Source organism: Pygoscelis adeliae, unplaced genomic scaffold (assembly GCF_000699105.1).
Source record: "Pygoscelis adeliae isolate BGI_AS28 unplaced genomic scaffold, ASM69910v1 Scaffold127, whole genome shotgun sequence".
NCBI lineage: Eukaryota > Metazoa > Chordata > Aves > Sphenisciformes > Spheniscidae > Pygoscelis > Pygoscelis adeliae.
Genome location: NW_008825208.1, coordinates 383417 through 403356, shown reverse-complemented (window position 1 = coordinate 403356; position 19940 = coordinate 383417). Strand labels below are relative to the sequence as shown.

At 41.7% G+C, this 19940-nt stretch overlaps 1 protein-coding gene across 1 annotated transcript in view; it reads right to left on the bottom strand.

The window, feature by feature from the left end:
- The window catches only part of DDX58 (DEAD (Asp-Glu-Ala-Asp) box polypeptide 58), a 161187-nt gene that overhangs the window by 139015 nt on the left and 2232 nt on the right, over window positions 1-19940 (bottom strand). Inside the window, 1 exon segment of the mRNA XM_009328979.1 lies at window positions 11109-11235. Coding sequence (XP_009327254.1) covers window positions 11109-11235 — 127 coding nt within the window.

Here is a 19940-nt window from a genome sequence, read left to right as displayed (position 1 = left end):
CTCAGGAAACAAAAATATCTGACATCCTCCTGAGAGGGGGCTGTTTCAAGATTCAGTCGAAATCAGGTGAAGGAAAGAGAAGAGTTGAACTGTGGTCTTTCACACTTCTGGTGAGAATTTGGACAAAGAGGGAAGAGAGACAGAGCCAAGGAAGTATAACCCAATCCTGCTTCTTTGTCTAACTCCAGGAAAAATCTGTGGACGTGAACTCTGAATAGACACACTTTTTCAGCTGGTTGGCACCTTTTAGGGTCTTTTACCTCACAAAGTCTCCTCCTCTCCAGAGTTTCCTAGGGGTGCCTTACTGGCTTGCTGGCTTTTGTGAATGGCCTCTGTCTGGCACCTGGCTCTGTGAGGCTTTCATCAGGGGTTTAGGTAGCTCTGAATGACTGAGCACTACTCTAACAGTACTGGTCTAGCAATGACTGGTGATGACTAGGCTTTCTTCTGTGAAACAACTTTGATTTTTCTTTCATAAACACGGGAAGGCGAAGACTTCAGCAACAGCATGCCTGACTGAGTGGAGGACAGCTGAAACAACGCAGTCTACCATCCTCAGCTGCCCTTTCTGTGATGAGACCTCAAGCTCACCAGAGCTTTGAGGTGGACTTGCTGAGACATTTTTCTTATAGTGAGCTCCCCAAAGAAATGCAAAAAGCTTTCAAACTCACAAAGCCAGTTTTATTTTAGAATTGGGAAAAGAAAAAAATTAAAGCAGTGAGGTCAGCAGAAATGTAAAGATGCTTATAAATAATTCTTTCCTGGTGCTGGTGTTCCTGTTTCCATGCCTGACTTCAGCCACCTCGGGGTCTACCCAGACTCCCCGGTCCCTTAGGGGCTTCTCTGTCCATCACCATAAGACCACCCTTTTGGACTTGTTGGATATATCCTGCCCTCTTCAGCAGTCTCTGCTGCAAGGTCCCTGCTTTTCCCCCTGAGTCTAGACAGGTATCAGGGCATCTCTCAGTGTCTGGGACCATATGTCCTTGAGCACATTCAGTTGCTCTTGAAGGAAGGGGTACTCTTCTCTCCCTTCCAGAGGTGTCCACTCAACACAGTTCTTATAAATGAACTTAACATAGGAGCTGAAAGCAAAAAGAAATAAATAGACATTGTTCACCAGCCCATCAGATTCACAACAAGAAACAATTAATGGAGATTTCCCCTACAACAATCTGAAAGCAAGTCTTTCAGTAATTTTGGGTTTTGTAATTCAAATATATTTTCATTTAAATGGTTGACGTGTTTATGTATTGGTTTCTTTAATTTTTGTATCAGCTTCTTATTTTTTCAGGTGCAAATCTTAGTCATTTTGACCCTGAGGCAAATTATGACTACATCAGCATGTGTGAAACCCAGAACTGAAGTTAGGTAACACCGCAAATAAAACACTGAGAGAGGAAAGACCTTCTATCTTGAATACATGTAAAATACAACTATTGTCACAATTTTGCCCCTTAAAATGTAAAAGAAAATTTTTTGCACTTAGGCCTGTTCCTTTGTATTTTGTAGCACTGTTTCAAGTCCTGCATCTATTACTCCAACTCACTGCTTCATCAAGTTTCTAAATGAGTGTAAGTAAGGGAACCAGACATGAAACCCTAATCAATATTAGGGATTAATCAACACCGCAGCATGACTCATCTGCACAACCCCTTCTCTGACAGGAAAAGAACAAAGTAAAAACTCTCCCTATGTTGAGCCCCTGGGTAGCAAGAGCTTGCAATACCCAAACTTTTAAATCCTTTCATGACTATGCGTAGCAGGCTTTGGAAAAGCTCTAAGAAAAAGGATTGAGAATACACCCCCTTAATCATGTGTTTGTCCTGACTATATCAATGGAGTCAGTCCCTTTGAACTCCACTGACTACAGGGAAAAAGCACTCACCTCCACTTCTGAGAACGACAGACATGTCTCAGGAGCTTCTCATACCCTCTTTTACCAGACACGCTGGTTTGGGAGACAAGGAAAACATAGTTCTCCTCTTTCTCCTTTTCTTATCTGATGGCCCGAACAGGGGAAGATCCTGGAAGAGATGGCCCTCGATTTGCGTCACTCCGGTGCCTGAGAGGATGCTACAAAAGCACTAAGCAGCCCTAAAATGTCTCACTCAGCATGCCACCACTGCCAAGCCAAGCTAGTATACCTAGGAGCACTGCAGTAAAACAACCCAGGTGCAGTCACTGAATGCTGCTGTTCACAGGAAAGCTGGTTACATATCCATCCCTGAGCACCCGTCAGGTATGAGCATCTGATCTCAGCAAGCAAGTTTGCCATAAACATCCCCAAATCTTCTGACAGGAACACCTTGAGTCCTGTAACCTAACAGGCTATTTCCTATTTTGTAGTAAGAATTTCATAAGAAATTGCATGAAGAATGATGACCCAGCATGGTCACCCAGCTACAGTATGAAACAAGGCAGAGTACTAATAAATCAATGAAGTGCAGGAACCCGGTCAGAAACTGCTAATGTTTTGATTACTTTTCCAGTGGTATTTGGAGACTTTCCAATAGACCAGAAAACCAGGAAAGATTGTGATTTCCTCCTGGCCAATGGAAGTCTACAGAAACAATGTATTGAGATAGGACTCCTTTGTCTCTGACCAGAATCATGTCTTTCAACATAGAGAAAGAGAGAGCAAAAATACTTACAAATTCCTTGTTAATCCTTCCAACAACTCCTCTGAAATGAGAATAAGCACATGCAATTAACAGAATAAATTCAAACTGGGCAATTTTTCAATGCCACAAAACAAAGAATAGCCAAACTAGAACTCAATCCCATCCCTTAGCTATCCTTTTTGTCTTCTTACCTGACACGTACAGCTAAACGAATAGTGTTTATTTATTTCTTAGGAACTGTTGATCACAATATCTCTATTGCTTGAAGATAGTGAGCATGGAGTATCTGACTACAACATTATCTGGCAAAAACTGTTGCAAAATGAAACCAGGAAGTCTACAGACTCTGTACTTTTTTCATGGATTCTTTAGCTTTTAAAAAGCTGAAAAAGTCTCTAATTCTCTTTCAGTCCCTGTTTCTGCTGTACCAGAAACCCTTATTATCAGTTCTTGTAATTTTAAGCATTTATTCTTCAGAATTCCTGTTAATCCTCATTTCAGGTTTAACTTTGTTGATTTTATGTTCCTTTCTATTGTCCTAACCTCCATTAAATTTTCTTTTCTGGAAAAGAATTCTTTAGGCTCTAGGGATATCTGAGAAGATATTTCAATCCAAGCTGTCCCATGCTGAGCCTCATGCTGTTCATATCCCTCCTATAGGACATCAGCGTCTTCTTGTCAAATGTCTCATTGTTTCAGCTTACAAATCATAACCACAGCTCTAAGCACATAAAAATCCTTAAAACATGTAAAAAATGCTACATTTTTTTCACAAATCAGAGCCAGAGTTAGAGGTGAAAGAGCCTGAGACATTTCAATCTCCCCCATTGGAGCTGCTCCACTTTGTGAAGACAGGGCAGGAACCTAAGCCCTGCCTCCTTTCCTGATGGTACCTCTCCTTTCAGTACCAGAGGTGTCTGTCGGCTCCACTGTCATTGAACCTAGGGGTGAGAGAGAGCAACTGGAGAGTATGCCATTGCCCAGTGGTCAGAGTACTCAACTGGAAAATGAGAGCTGTGGTCAAACCCCTTGAAGAAAGGAGGGAGGGATTCAAGTTCACGTTAATGAACAGAGGGTCTCCAACTCCATCACATCATACAGCTGTTGTTCTGTGAAATTCCTACTGCATCCAAGTAACACAGAAATGCCTAGCATATTCCAGCAGGGATCAGGCATGGCTGACACATTTGGCTCTCCAGTGTGTTTTAAGATACAGATTGTCTGGTAATGTGCCTAAAGAGCTTCAGAAATGCAAATTTGTGCATCAAGGTCCTCAGATATCTCTAAGGCTAAACAATAACTGAGCAAGGATCTCCAGAACATGAATGTGGCAGCTAAATAACCATGCCATCTTACTGTGGTCATTTCCAAATGACACCAAGCTGGTTGGAAACATAGAAACAGGAGCACAGTCAGCTGTGTCAAGATGACCTACATCTCCCTCCAGCATGTGTGTTATTGCCTAAGTCTGATAGTGTTTCCAAATTCACAGAACTGCAATTTTCACCAGGTTGCAGAAGACTAATGACTAGCCTGCAAGAGCTGGACTTCAACCAGCAGCTGGTGGACTTTGTTTCATTATTATGTAATTGCTATCTCCTTTTATGGCAAAATCAAGCAGAATGACCCACAAGTAATAATGGCCTAAGCCCCTATGGTCTATGTTGTATTTGAAGATTTCTTCTTGTTCTATGCAAGCTGCCTTTTCACACACATAGAAATGTGCCAATGGCACCTTAAAAATAAAGAAAATAAACACAGAAATGGAAATGTAGGGACTGTAGCATCCTAAATTTTATGCATTAGCAGGTGATTGATAAAATCTTTAGGTGGGAAACAGTACGCTGGATCCATAGCTAGGGCCCGTTAGCTTAGGTCTGTGTTAATCCACAGTTTACAGCAAATGGGTGTCTGTGCAGTGTTCTGCGGTGACACAGCCAGTTCTACTTTGTCCATGAGCACAGCCTTGACACACTTTACTCACCACCGTAATTTTTCTTGGCATGTAGATACACCAAAATTTATCATTCAGCACAAGACTGTCCCAGTATTTACTCAGCTGTGATTGCAAGCCCAGCTGCCAAGAGAGTCAAGAAGAGGTACTAATTCCCATCTCTCTGATATGGGTACAGGAGCCAGTAAGGGAGACAAAGCTGCAAAAAAAATAGCACTCCTCTCTCCAGAGCAACCCAAAAGGAGAAGAAGGTGTTTCTAGCCCAAGTCATGTTGTCATCTGCCCACTGAGTGATGCAGGTTCTAATGATCCTGGCTGCGCTATTGGTGTATGTAAAATGGGTGGAAAAACATGGAGTTTAAGTTGGACTGGAAGATTTTCACAGCGGCTAGTAAAGTTGTTTCACTGGAGGGAAGAGCCAAAACTTGTTATTCCAGCCCATTTTTTAGGGCTAATTGGATCTATAATCTGGTTTCTAGTTTTTGAAGTTCCTCTCCTTCCAGCTGCATTTTGTCCCACAAAATGAAACAATAACAGCAAAAGGAAGAAGGATAAGAAGTTATAGGAGAGAGAAAAAACCCCACGCAGTTTCAGAAAAAGACTGTGTGAGAAGAAAGCTTTAAAAAAGGAAAAAGGCTTTAATACATTGCTCAGAAACATGTATTTTCTCTTAAGTGAATTGACCTCTTTCAAAACAAGCATGCAAAAAGCATCTTCTTTCTTGTTTGTCACTCGTTGTGATAAATTTAGCAGTTCTTTGTTTTGGGGTGTTTTACAGAGCATGAATGAGCAAAAGTGAGAGAGACTTTCATGCTGAGGAATCAGGAGCAAAATTTGTACATGCAGGTTTCCAAAGGCAGCTCGTGAATTTGGGCACTCTTCTGAGTACTCACAAGGCCTGATTTTGCAGGAGCCCTGAGCGTGTACAAGTCAGCAAAGAATGAGGAAACACAGTAGGATATAACTGTTGATAGAAAGAGAGGAGACAACACCCCATGCTGTGCAGTCACTTGACAAAAAGGGAGCTCTCGAATCTAGAGGTGGAACCTGCCATACAGTTTTGTGGTGTACAGTATCTGACCTCAACATCTTGCACACTAAAGACATTTTTTATGAGTATATCAGCACATGTGGTGGTAGCTCCAGGCACTCAGAAAAAAATAATCAAATTCAGCTCTCCCATACCAAATCACATCACTGTTATTGCCCTAAATTAAAAAGGTGTTTGTTACGGATTCCAGCTCCCCTGCTGTCAAATCCTTTGCTCCTCCTGCATCTGAACCCCACCAAAGGCTAAATCCAAGAATGATTGCTGAATAAAGCCATTTTGTGTACACACAATGAGCATTTTGTTCAAGCCATTTAAGACATATTTTACAATAAATCTTTTCATTATCAGAGGCATTTTAAAAATGTTTCGCCTTTTACAGATTCACTGCGTACAGTATTAAGTCTGGTATTTGATGCACAACACATTCTTTTTTTTTTCTTTTTTTTTAAATGCTTAATCATTTTTAAACCACCCCATGTTGCTAGAGAGGGCCAACCAGGGGTAAGTAAACATTTTTTTCCATAGCATATGTTTTCATATTTAATCTTATTTCAGTATGCAATAGGTTCTTTCTCGGAATAGAAAGTCAGGTGACAATATCTATATGGATACAACTGCTTTATAGCATTGGTTTCTTTATGGTGTTTCCCTGTGAGTTTTTTTTTAAAGATAAATCATGTATTCTAAAGAGGAGCTGTAACATGCCCTTGGAAGCAGTTTTCTTTAACACATGTTCAACTAAAAAAAGTCTACTTTTGAGATGGGCACAGATCTATAGCTGATTATGGCACTGATCTTGCAAAAAAATATTTCCTCCACAGTGTTTTATTTTTTACAGTCATACAGTGTCCTACTCATCTTGCTTGCAGAAGCAAGACTGGGCTGGAACCAACCATGGTACAAATAGAAACCGTTTCTTAGACTTCAAAACGAATGTAATGTCAGCTTACCTCTCTGCTGAGCTTTGTCTCTCTTGTTACTGCAGATCACAATAAAAACAAACTCCAAACTCAGCTCCTAGTGAGCACCTGCTCTAGTCTGCAAAATTCCATGACCCACCCAGGAGTCTGCCTGGAACTAATGAAATGAACTGACCAGTATCAAAACTGTCTCCTCTTCAGGAAGATCTAGCATCAAAGTGACTAAATTGAAAACTGCCTGCTGATGCAAGACCCATGATGGGTTAGTAGAAGAACCACATTTCCCTGTGTGGGAAGCCTTCTGTGTGTTAAAATGAGAAAGGGACTCCCCCCACATCTCATTTTTCATATTAAACCTGACCCAGTGATGACTTCCTCAACAAAGGCATCTGACACAAAGGTGCTGGGAAGGAATACAAGGTTACAGCCACCTCCTCATCTGCTCATGACTCCTTTACTAATGACTTCAACTCTCATCCTCTAAGAAGTGAACTTATCCTCTGTTCACTTCTAAGAAGTGGATCTATCACCTTGTCGTACTGAGGAGGCTGTATTTTTCTTCTTCCCTGCAGTGGGAAGCTGAACATTACCTCTCCTCTACACACAACACAAGAGGCTAATGAGTTTCATCACACCAGAAAAACAGCAGACTCTATGCTGCACACAGGGAGGCAAGAGGGAGGCACCACTGCAGTGTGTACATGCTCTCAGACTTGCTTTAGATGATTTTTAGCTAACGTGGGTACAGAAAATAATGAATTTGCAGCAGCATAACGCTAAGTACTTAGCAACTGAAAGCACTTTCACCCTGACTTCAATAACCAGGCCAGGTAGCTGAAAGGTAGTGCGAGTATGTCTGCATATGTTCCCTGAGACTGTGCAGAGATGTCCTGAAATGCCTGGTGCTGCCATGAGGTACCTGCTTTTGCAAGCACAACTGCCCAGCATTGCTCCTTGTTGCTGTGCAATGTCCCAGATCCTTTTGCTGCTGCACAGTGTGGTACTGATCAGCCACAGATGTCGCCAACCTCAGTAGACAACGACCTCAGTAAATAGTGCAGAGTAAATGAGGGGGTGAGGCTGCCTGTTCCTCTTCCACAGGCGGGGAAGCTTCATCACATTTACACCAGTTAGACGGTATCATGGAGTAGGAGACAAGCCACAAGTTGTCACCTGAGCTTGCCCCACTGTGTTTGCACCTTCCTCAGCTTCTGCCAGTGAGCAAGTGCCTACAGGGCGAAGTACTTCCCATGTGGTGTTGTTCATCGGTTTGTCATTTGCAGTAAACACTTGGAGATCCCATGGTGTCAAACAGTTAATAGATGTTATAGAGTCTCCTTGTGAGTGAGGCCCTTGTGTGTGAGGCTGATGTCATCAAAAGAGGTCAGTGAAAAAAGCCAGGTCAGATATACTCTGACCCTGGTTAGTCATCCCCTAATATTAGTCACTTATCAGAGAAGTCATGAAAGGTTTCAAAATGTGGACAGAGTGTACTGTTTATTAATGATTATTCCAAATTATTTTGTAAGCAATGTGACAATGAGCTTTGGGGAAAATTTTTAGTTCTTTAAAGCCACTGAATCATTGTAGTTTCTATTCAGAAACCTTTAAATGAGGCTTCAACATCTTTTAGTGCAACGAAATCAGGGTAAAGTTAGCGAATGTGACAACTTGGCCTTACATCACTGTCTGTACATTTTGCAGCAGCAATCACGGGGTATTTTGCTGTGCTTCAGCTTGTACATGTCTCCAAGGAGCAAGTGCTCTGTAGATCTCTAATTAACAAGACCTAACTTCCCCACTGCTCCCTCAGCTTGAACCTGTGGCCCAGGGATGGGATTGCTTCCTTTAACTAGGCCAGTTCGCTAAAACAAACACATGATCTGAAACCAGGGAGCTGACCTTGTCAAGCAATGACTGCTGCACTGAAACCCTGCTTTGCGGTTCCAGCAGTGCTTGAAGATTCATGCCTGCAAATAGCTGAGGGTCTCTGACCCACAAGAAACTTTGTGCACATGACTCCATGCAGAATCATCTCCTTGCCAGTGTAGGTCCTACTTGAACAAGTATTTATGGCATGGGGTTGTTCAGCCACACTTGAGGCTCTATATTTATGCAAAATAGAGCTTAGTCATCCCCCAAAATCTCAGTACTGGAACTACAGTGAATGGAAAGGATGCAAATCTGAGACACAGATTTTCTGCTACATTGCAAGATCTGGGGAACTGGGAATGAGGTTATGAGGCTCTGTCTCTTGCTCCCAAGCCGCTAACATTCTCACAAGCAACCATTACTTTGAATTAGACAGCTTCAGCCGGTGTCCTTGCATTCCCAACTTCACAAAGGGACAGGCATGGTAGAAATGAGCATTGCAAACAAATTTGAGAGAAAACTTAAATGTGCTCACTGAAATCAGTCCTGTTCAGAGTTCAGTTCTTTGTGAGCAAGGTCTTACTATGTAAACCAGGATATATGTAAGAGGAGACCACCTGGATGCCTGTGACCCTGGTCCAGGAGTTGTTTTGTGTCTTAAAATAAGACATAGTACAAGGAACTGCATGAACAACATCCATCACAGCTGCCTTCTCTTGGGTTCTGCAAAGGACCAAGGATGCTGCAGGAATAAAAGGCAACCATATTTGCCCTGTGGATTTCTTTGCTTTCACTGCCCTTTTTCTAGTATTTGCTGTTTTGTATTTGTAATTCGCATTCTTCCCTTTTCATTCTATTTTCTCCTCTCTTCCACTACCTTATGTTTCCCATTCCTTGCAGCAACCGCTCTCATTTCCATCTGCTCCTCCCTGTGTGGCCTCATCCTGAACAGGAGATCTCCTGAACTTTCTGTCAGCTGATCTAAAGCTGGTACATGCCAGAAGCATCAGATCACGCAAGGTTCAAAAAACAAGGAGACACAAATTAAAACTGAATGTTCTAGCGAGAGGGAAGGATGAATTCTGCTTTTGCCGGGTCCGAGATGGTTCTTTCTGCATCTTAGGAACTACACAGCATTAACAAATGTCAGGACTACTAAAATATGCAAACGAAGGCGTTCTCTCTTTTACTGGAATAGAAGAGGACAGCGTTCTTAGCCTCTTTTCCAGGGATATGCAAAAGCTTTGCAAACACAGAGGCACAGCACGCCATTTACTGAGCTTTCCTAAGAGAATTCAATCATTGCTGCGTGTCGGGGGTTTTTTGCAGATCCCTCATTGGCATAAAACTTCAGGCCGCCATGCCAGGTTGCTCCCTACCCGCCGGCGGCGGCGGGCGGTGGGAGCGCGCCGCGGAGCGCAGCGCGGCGTCCTCCGCCCCCCCACAAACGGCCGGGCTTCCTCTAGGTGGCACACGTACCTCTGCTAAAATTCACACTGAGGCGGGCACCCGCCTCCGACATTGCATTTGGCAGCTTTTCTATCGGTTACTGCAATCTAAAAAAAAAAAAAAAGGCAGCCCCGCTGCCCCGGCAGGGAGTGGGGCAGGGCGGCGGGTGGGAGATGGGGCATCGTGTTTGCCATCCCCAATAAAAGCGATGAGTGCAAAGAGTAAAGGTCGTCATCAAGCAGAGTGTTCTTGAAAATACGCCGTTTGCTTTGAAACCTGTGGTGGCGCATGGAAACTGCGGGAACTGTTAAATAAAGTCAGACTTACAAAAAATGGATATTCGAATATAGCAACGGTGTGGAAAGTACATAAAACCTAATTCTGCCCCAGAGCAGCCTGCCATCTCCCACAGACATGGAGAGGTGTACCATCAGCGCCAAAAGCAGGAGTTATGTCTGCTGGGGCTGGAGCGTGCCAACCACCGTTGTGTGTGCTGCCCCTGCCTGGTCTGTTTTTGCAGCCTGCGCGGCCAGGGGTTACATCTGTCACAGGTATGACCTCCATCCATCCCCTACTCATATAGAATGTGGTATCTCCTTGCTTGCAGGCATAACCCACAGATGAATGGCACGTTCACCACACATCCCATTTCTCCACTGCTGTGAACTGCTGTCTTGCAGTTAACCACTTCCTCGCTGTACTCTTACCTCTGTGTTTGGAGGTCCTGGTTCTTACTCCTGACACTTGAATACGAGCTGTTAAAAATGTTTTCTTGGGGGAAGGGAAAAACAAATAAGCAAAGAGACATATTATATTTATTGCTAAAGGCCTTATTCATACAGCACTCACAGTAGTGGCGCTCTGCTTTTCTGTCACCTCTAAGCAACACCACAGATATAATTAATAACATATAAACCTGGGATGGCCACAGGTCATGACCCAACATGTGTCATATAGGTATGTATACAACCAGAAAATGCAAAAGGATAAAGTTGAGATGATAAGGAGAAATTCTTCTCCAAGTCTTCCAAGATTCTCCAGTTTCTAAGTGCTAACCATTAAGCAACCATTTTTTGATCTTTTAAAATTTGCTTTCAAAAACCACATAAAACTTTGCTAATCAGAAGCCCTCCCCATTCAACTGAACAAATGGAGAAGCTACATCCAGCACATGTGGAGGAAATCACATGCCTGCTATGCACTGTAGACACCTGAAAATGTCACCAACCAACACTAACCTGCTCTTGGCAGGCCAGCACTCCACCAGCTGCAGCAGCTGGTACGCCCCTGTAACCAGGGTTTTCTGCCTCTCTGTTTGGTACAGTCACTGTGCTTTGGAGTCCAACCAGGAGGACTGCTGCAAACCTAATGAAAGAAAACATGACAAGCAGGCTTAGGCTGTGATATTAATGGTCTGCCTCTGCAAAGGAGGCTGTGCTGCCAGCTGCAGAAACCCTGTCAGTCCTCAGTAAGGAGTCAGACAGGGACCTGCACCTCTTATAACAAAATTTTGCTGTGGGAGTAGCAGAAGGGCTCCTGAGCTGTAAAATGTTAGACTTCAAAGGAGGCAGCCAGTGTGTGGGGTGTGATCAAGCAGATGTGCTGCATTAGTACGTTAAAGATCATTGCAAGATTACACACAGCCTGGAAGATGTATTGAACACAGCAGCAATCAGTAACTGAAACAAAAAAAAAGCAACTCATCTTTCCCTTATTGTAAATAAAGACTTCTGATTTTCAGTAGAAGCAGGTATTTCCAATCACATTCCACTCCTAAGTAAAATCTGGAGGTAACTACATACAGCTTTATAGAGGACTGCACAGTGGTTAGAGGTATCTGAGACTGTAGGAATGGTAACTAATGTGCATGTGTGCTATGACAGGTGGGCACAGTGCCATTCCAGAGGCAACAGAAAGTGAAACACCTGTGTTTCCTAGGCAATCACCTCTTTCGTGAATATGTAACTTGAAAACAAACATATGCCCAAATGTGCTTGATAGGAGCCCTCATAGGCTGTCCCAAAAAAAACCAGAACAACGAGTGATAACTCGTTGTAGCACACACGGCAGCTTGCACTGCAGCATCAGCAGATGCAGCAAAAGCAGCAGATTAGCTGTATCCTCCCTCCATGCACGGCAGTTGCTTCTGCTGACTACTCAGGCTCTGCAGGAAAGCAATGAGGGAATCAGAAACTAACCCTGTCCCTGAAACAGGATGCCACTAACCGGTTCTTCAGCATCGGAAATCATCCTGAGCTGGTTTTGTCCACAGAAAAAAGTATGCACACCCATGCAGACTGCCAAACGTATCATCTTTTCCCCATTTTGAGCACCCTTTGTGGCTTACAGCCAGGAAAAACAGCTTTAGCGGGATTAATTTTACAAAAGGCAGTGGCGCTATAGAGTAATGACTATCTAACCAAGCTAAATGGAAATATGAAGAGGCATATTGTAATATAGCAGCATGAGAAACAAGGCTCGTCAGGTAACTACTTTTAAGAGAGTATCTTAAGGCTGCAATCAATGAGGAGTCTGCTATCACCCCACAGGTAGGCTCTCCAGAGTCACAGTGCCTCTTCCACCGTGAACAGACTATACTTGTTGATAAAGAAAGATGACTCCATCCACATTTCTAAACAGGATTGTTCTTTGATGAGTAGTCTTATCAAAGCTTTTGTAGGAAACACTGCATACGTAAGAAGTTTAAAATGCAATGTGACACAAGTTTAACATGCTTTACCACTAAAATAAAATAAAAATTTTTTAAAAAGTCTGCCAAAGTGAAGTTTTAATGACAGAAACATTAATGGCTTATCTGGTCTAACAAGAAAGGATAAATCGCAGATAGCAGAGATCTCCTCAGGTAGAAACAGTTTCATTCTAAACCATACCATAACATGCTCTCTTTATTGCTTAAAAATAAGCTATACATGTATTATAAAGTATCCTGTTCTGTTTGATGAGGTCATATATGCAGTCTTTTAATCACAAGAATGCCAGCATTGCCAAATTATAAATTTGAAGTTATTTTAAAACATTTTTTGTCAAGACACACTGATTTTGCTGAGCTTGTCTTAAAATATTTCGTACTAAAACACACTTATTTTTCCATCCCCTCACATTTTGCTGATCCTTTGATAAATTACAAGGCAAATCTCTTCCATTATTCTATTTACAGAAAACATCTGTGTTCTTACGTTAAAAATAAACCCACTATATCTTAAGTCCAAGGTCATGGGCTTTTAGAAACCAACAGAGTAACAAGGTAGGCCTTTCCTGACCACATGGTGTCTCCTTGCTTATCCATAATTATGACAGCCAAGAACAATAAAAGTGGTTTTATAACTGAATTTTGGATTTAGAGATTCTTGTATAGGATTAAAGTATTTGTACATGTGTAACACCAGATTTGATTGCCTGATTAGTCTTGTTTTACTGTGGGAGATATTAACTTTCACTATCAATCAGTTGTGTCTACAGACCTAATCATAACACAAGCATCCCCTGAAATTATTTAGACAGAAAAGAGTCTTACCAATAAAACAGGGCATTTAACTGTGTCCAGAACTGTAGAATGGATATACTTCAGGTCACAAGGCATGAGCCAGAAACACCAGTAAACCCAAAGTGGAGCACAGAGAGAGATTAAATCATGTCTTAGAAATGTAGGGAAGACTTAACAGTACCTGATTCAACCAGCATAAACATTTCAGCAGTAAGTATGAACTCTACAAAGCACATGTTGCATGAACAGATACTGCACACATAATATGCGCTCCACATTTTACTGAAGCTTATTTTACTTGTGTGTAAACACTTTGCAAACAAGTTAACTGGATAATGGGTCTTATTGGGTAGGCTACTCCATATAAAAACTGTAGGATAGTAAAGGAATCCAAACGTCAAACACCATGCCATCGTCAGTCATACAGAAATACTGAATGCCTTCAATTAGATCTACTATGTTCCCTTCCCCCACAGTTTTGGCCTTGATTCAGGGTCAGACTCAAAACTCATTCCTTGGCCCTTCACTCTGCCTCTAGAGCTGCCTACGGTTAGTTTTGGCAGCATACTCTGCAGCTATAATACACATTTTTTAACAAATTTGAGAAAGAAAGATAAAAATAGTCCATATTCAAAAGTGGAATGCAAGCTAGACAGAAACTAAAACTTCACCCTGTGCTTTTTTCTCTCCTGTACCTACTTTTCTCACAGAAACCTATGCTTCTGCCTGCCTAACAGTGGGGTTTGACCCAAGTCTCAGATGTCAGCTGCGTCTCCATGTTTCTGCCTTCTAGCCATTGCAAAAGGGCTTTGAATGACAAATAGCAAAAGACAAAGCCAGTGGGCATACTTATTTTTGATGTTTAAAAGACAGCAGGTAAAGTTGGTAAGTAAGTTACTTTCCAATGACTTTTCAGAGTGCTCATCTTTATTTTGGAAGACTGTATGAAGCCTGGAGAATGGGGGAAATTATGACATGCCAAGAGGCAAGGAACTGAAAGTTCAACATTTGGAAAGAAACTGCTTGAAGAATTGAAAATATTATTCTAACTTTCAGCTAAACGCTTACTTCTAGCATTTAATGAATGCTCTGGAGAAAGAATGCTGTGGTTAGAGTCAAACCATTGCTCCACCATTCTGATGAATTTTTAAGTACTTTGGTGTGGCCAGTCTGGGGAGTGACATTATCCTGTTTCCTGCTTTTTTGATAGTCCCAGTTTCCGGGCTTACGTGATTAGGTAAAAGAAAAATCTTAGCTTTTTGCAATAAGCTTGAAAATACGACTCCAGGAACAAGCTAAAGATCACCAAAATGTTTGGGGTTTTATACTGTGATAATTTAAAGCGTGTTATATGGTGACTCATGACTTGGGCTTTACAATAGCTGGACTAACAGTGTACAGACTCCTCATATCCTCAGTAGTCTGCCAGCCAGCTTGGGAAGATCAGGTTTGGTATTCCCAACAACTAATTTTCAAGATGATCTACAAAGGAGATTGGGCTAGAGGGGAAGAAAACTCCTAATGCTTTTCTTTTTCTTAAAACTTCATGGGCTTTACAAAAGCAAGACATAACTAATTTAATACAAATTCTTTGCAGGTCAGCTTTTAAAAAATGTCTTGACCTCCTCCCTGTGTTCCTTACTTAAAGGTAGGCACAGCTGCCAAATGAAAAATTCAGAAACATTCACTAAACTCTCAGCTAACAAAGCTCAATTTGCAATCAGCTGACAAGAGGTCTGAATAAAAATTGAAAAAAAGTAATTAGTCCTTGATGTCCACGGGCTCAGGTAAATCAAAATTTCATATTCCAAGATATATATATGTTGAAATAATGCACTAAATTGCACCGCCTCCAAGCCCCCAACCTCATTTGGAATAATTCACATCCCTGACAATATGAGTTGACTGTAACTAGGAAATCTTTCTCCTTTGTTCCCTGTGGAGGTATAAATACATAGCTATAGATTTACAGCAAACTATAAGGATAACTTACTACAAGATTAAATTGAACCTACAGATTCTCAGCATGCCTTTATATACAGCTAAACTGTAGTAAGAAAGTCAGTAGCTTTTAGTAGCTAAACTCGACCACCACAGCCTTGATCAAAATAGAAAAAACTAGCACAATGTGACTGATTCTCCAATTCAATCTGATAGATGCATTACTGCTTAAGCAGAAGAGTTGTCATTGACAATATAGATCTATGTACATACGCTTGAGGACTGGATTTAATGTTTAATTAAAGACCTGTTCATTGTGAATTTTGTGTAATTCAGTAACACAGTCATTGATTGTGGAAGATGCCTGACATCTGCCTGGCATGTTAAGCACTGCTCAGCCCTCAGACAGCATGTCACCTGACTCACCCCCTTCTTCAGATGCTCCGAAGATGAAGGTTCCCTGCAACTGCAGAATCACAAAGCCCATGAACAGGGTGCACAGCAGCTTTTACCGTTTGACTTTATATATTGAAAAAGGCTCAAATTCACTAGCCTTTCTCCTGCTGTCCCACAGGCCTATGAGCACAGTTCTTACATGTGTAAGTGAGCCAAAGAGACAGAGTGATTTGCTCAGCACTGTACAGTTAGAGTGATGGGGACATGAGAATTATTACTTAGATGCCAAGTCATTTTGCTACACAGGTCCTACAAAGGCGAGCTGGGGCTGTGCTAGACTTTGTGAACTGGAGAGTGTGTCCTAGATTCTGCATTCATGTCTTCCTCTGTAGTCAGCTAAACCTTTGGATATGAAGGTGCCTAAAATAAAAATTTAAAAAAATTAAAAAATCAAACCCCTAGATCTAGACACCACATTTTCTGATGCTGTGGTTTATCAGCATTTCCATACTACAAACCACAGGTCAAAACCATTGGGCCATCTATGGATCAGGAAACTCCTTCTAGTGGAACAAAACTAAATCCCAAATAACAAAATCAGGGATAGCTTGCAGAATAGATAGTCCACTAGCATCTGCTTGTGTTTTGGTAGCTTACAGCTCTCTGACATAAGGAAGTCATTGATTTATTTTCTAGTTTGAGTGCTTCCCCTACCACTGATTCAGCTATTCTGGGATAATATTTTGTAAAAGAGCCCAAGGAAGCAAATGGCGTATCCAACATGGTAACCAAACACGGAAGCAAGTTCAAGGTCTCTCTCACTGAATCTGTAATGCTTACACCTTCAATAAGAATAACAGTGCGCATAGAGAACTCATTGCAAATACAGCTAGGCAAATAGCCATAAAATTCCCAGAAGTGTGTCTATGCAGTGTTTTGTAGTGTTCGTGTCCACATTGTTTGAAAAAATACATAAAGAACAACTTGATAAAAAAGAGAAAAACCACTTCCAAAATAGTGTCAATACTATTAAGAAGAGACACAACTAAATTTGGGTTAGTGCTTATACTTCCACTTGAAAGAAATCCAAACCCAGCATGTTTTTCTGTTCTGATTTATTTGCATATTTATTTTGATCCAGGCAAGGAATGTTAGGTCACCAGTGCTGTCTATCTTCCTCCTTCCCAAAGAGACCCAGTTGAAGGAAGAACAGAACCTCCTACTCCAAACATAACTCCCTAAAGAGTGTTAGCTGGAAGAAAACATATCTGTGACAAACCTGCCAATAACTTTTTTCCCTGCCCAGTGATAACTAGCCTAATTTCTTGCCAGACCAAGCAAAAGTAATTGAGGAGGAAACAGACTTTCACAAAGCCATATTCTCCCCTGCTAAGGTTAAGTCTCCCTGATATAGGCAATTAGTATTTGGGAGGAGAGCACCGAGTGGTCAGCTTTCCCCTACAGGTAAGCAGACTGCCAGAGCTGGCACATAACTACTGTGAGGTGCTGTCGGTAGGAGAAGTGGCCTGTGAACAACTGGTATTTTTGGAGTCTGGAAGCCCGCTGCTCTTGCAGTTGTGTTATCACCCAGCTTGAGGATTTTAGAACTTTTCTGCCTGTTTTGTTTATTTGTATGATTTTGTTTTGTTTTCAAATCCTTGCCACTGTATCCCCAAATATTCCTGTTATCCTATGATATTCCAGACTTCTTGGCAGGCATCCCTGGTGATTTCCTACAGGAGTCAATGATGTCTATCCTCCCCAGTGAAAGCAGTAACATAACTAACGATGAGGATTTTTACTAACACCTGCACCTACTTTATCAGAACATGATACATTAAGACTATTCTGCGGAAAAAAAATTATTGACAGGTTTTTCAAAATCCAAAGCTCTTTAACCTGTACTAAATTACATTTCATTGTGGCACTGAGTTGTTTGCTCTAATTGTAAAACAATGTTATGGAAGAACTTCAGTTTCTCTGGAGTCAAATCAGTGAAAATTAAGAAAATCTGCTGTGAGTAACATTTTCCTTTGTGGTAAGCTGGTTTTGAGTAATATTGAGCTGATTACACATTATGCATACTAACAATTATCTTTCCGAATCTCTCAACATTTCTCTTTTTTCCTTTTGACTGTAGAAATCAGTGTCATTGCAGTGCTTGTAAAGTCTACCTGCTTGCCAAGTGATTTGTATTTATTTGGCATTTTGTCAATGTCTATATGCATATTTAATATGCCAGCAACACACATATGTAATACAGTTACGAAAGGCATGATGCCTCCCTAAATGATTGTTTCAAGGTCATGATTGCACAACTTATCCTCGCATGATTAACTTTGAAACCTGAAGAAGTCACTTCCAACTGTGTAACAGCTTCTTTAAAGCTACCGTAAACTGAGCAGTAAAACTTCAGCCTTCAGCCAGCAACTGCAATAGTCAGAGCACAAGGAAAACACTGTCTGAGATTCCAGCTCCAAAGCTAGCAGTTTTCAACTGAAATAACTTATTTTCTCTTATGGGTGGGTTTTCAGTTCTTGGTTCGGAGAATAAGCATTTATGAATTTGCAAAGGCAGCCTTTTTGGGGGAAGCCTTCTTTTCCCTAATAGCACGGTGTGAGTTTTTCTGAACTGCAGGAAAAATCAGGAAGGACTCCTTACTTTGTCATTCATGGATGTTTGGCAGTGTTACTTCTTGAGGTTTGTATGAAATGCCAGCCTCTTCTGAAAGCAGTGTGAAGGAATATTTTGCGGTTTGGTTATCTTATTTATCACATAGCCTTGGAGTAACAAGTGAGTTAAACAGGTGAGTAGAAAGCCTATTTTTCCTTAGATGTGATTCTCATGCTTTTCATTGGTTAAAATAACATGCCCTGATTAAAACTTTCACACAATTTCAGTAGACATGGACTGTTTTTGTTTGCCTTATGTATGTATCATTGGCACCAAAGTCCTGTCAGAGTCCTTTTTCTATCACTAGTGCATGGCTGCCCTGTAGCTGAGAGTCAGGATCTACACTGTCTCTACTGAACTGATTCTGCAATATTGTGATTTACTCCAGCTGCTGTCAAAAATTACCTTGCAGTCTTTTTAAGACTTAAGTATACCTTTCACTACTCGGGTGTTTCTGCCGTACAGTGGTCTACATACCACTGTATGTAGATTTAACTCTTCCTCTTGCTTCCCTTTTTTTTTTACTATAGAGGTCTGAAGTATCTTTATTTTCTCATTTTTATGGCACCCAGTGCTTGAATAGCAAATTCACTAATAAAGAAAGGGGGAGGAGGGGGGGGAACAGAACACTAGGAAATCACCACGTTGTGTATAAATGCTCAATTATTTAACCAGAAGCAACTATTTATATCAAGAAGCTCTTTATCATGAGTGGAACTCCACTCATTTCCACATACCTGAGCATAGAAATAGTAGCCAGTGTGAGTGAAGAAGCAGCATTTGGCACTAGGCTGATTCAATTACAGGAACATGCCAAGCGTTGCAAATAAAACCACAAACTTAACTTTTACATAGACAGTCTTCCCTGGCCACGCCAGTTAGTGTTCTTCTGTTTGCTGCTGGTGGAAATTGCCTGCACCATTTGGTACAGAAAACAGAGAGCTTTCTTGGTGTTACAGCTGTGCCTTTCTAAAGTATGAGGCAAAGAAAGTAATTCCATTGTTTTGATAGTATGTGCTAATTGTTTCAGGTAAAGATGCAGGTAAACAAGTGGGCAGCATGACTGGCAAAGGATTAAAAAGCAGAGGATGGCCGTACGGAGTAGAATTACGATTACAAACTTCCCAAGAGAATGAGCTTAGACAAGGTCGCGTCCGTGCTCTGAGGTGAGGAAACAGGTCGTTTTCATGACACTTCACAGTGAAAGAAGCAAGGGCACTTGCAAACCTCAGGAAGCAACCTTGTGAAACATACCTGAAGGAAAAAGTGAGGAGCTCTTGCTTCCTCTGAGCCTTTGCACAGCACCATGCGCAGTAAGACCCAAGAAACCTTTAACTCCCTTCGTAACGCCAGCGCTCCGTTTATCGGTAGTTACAGCGAGGCTCACAGAGCAACCTTTAGGGTGAGGAGGAAGATCGCCCGCCGCCGCGCTGCACCCATGCGGCGGTTCGGCGGGTTCGGCAAAGGACGCTTTTTCTGTCAGCTCCGGGACGTCTTTCCCGCCGGGGCAGCGGACGACAAAAGGCGGTGGCCAACACGGGGGCGGCCGGGGGTG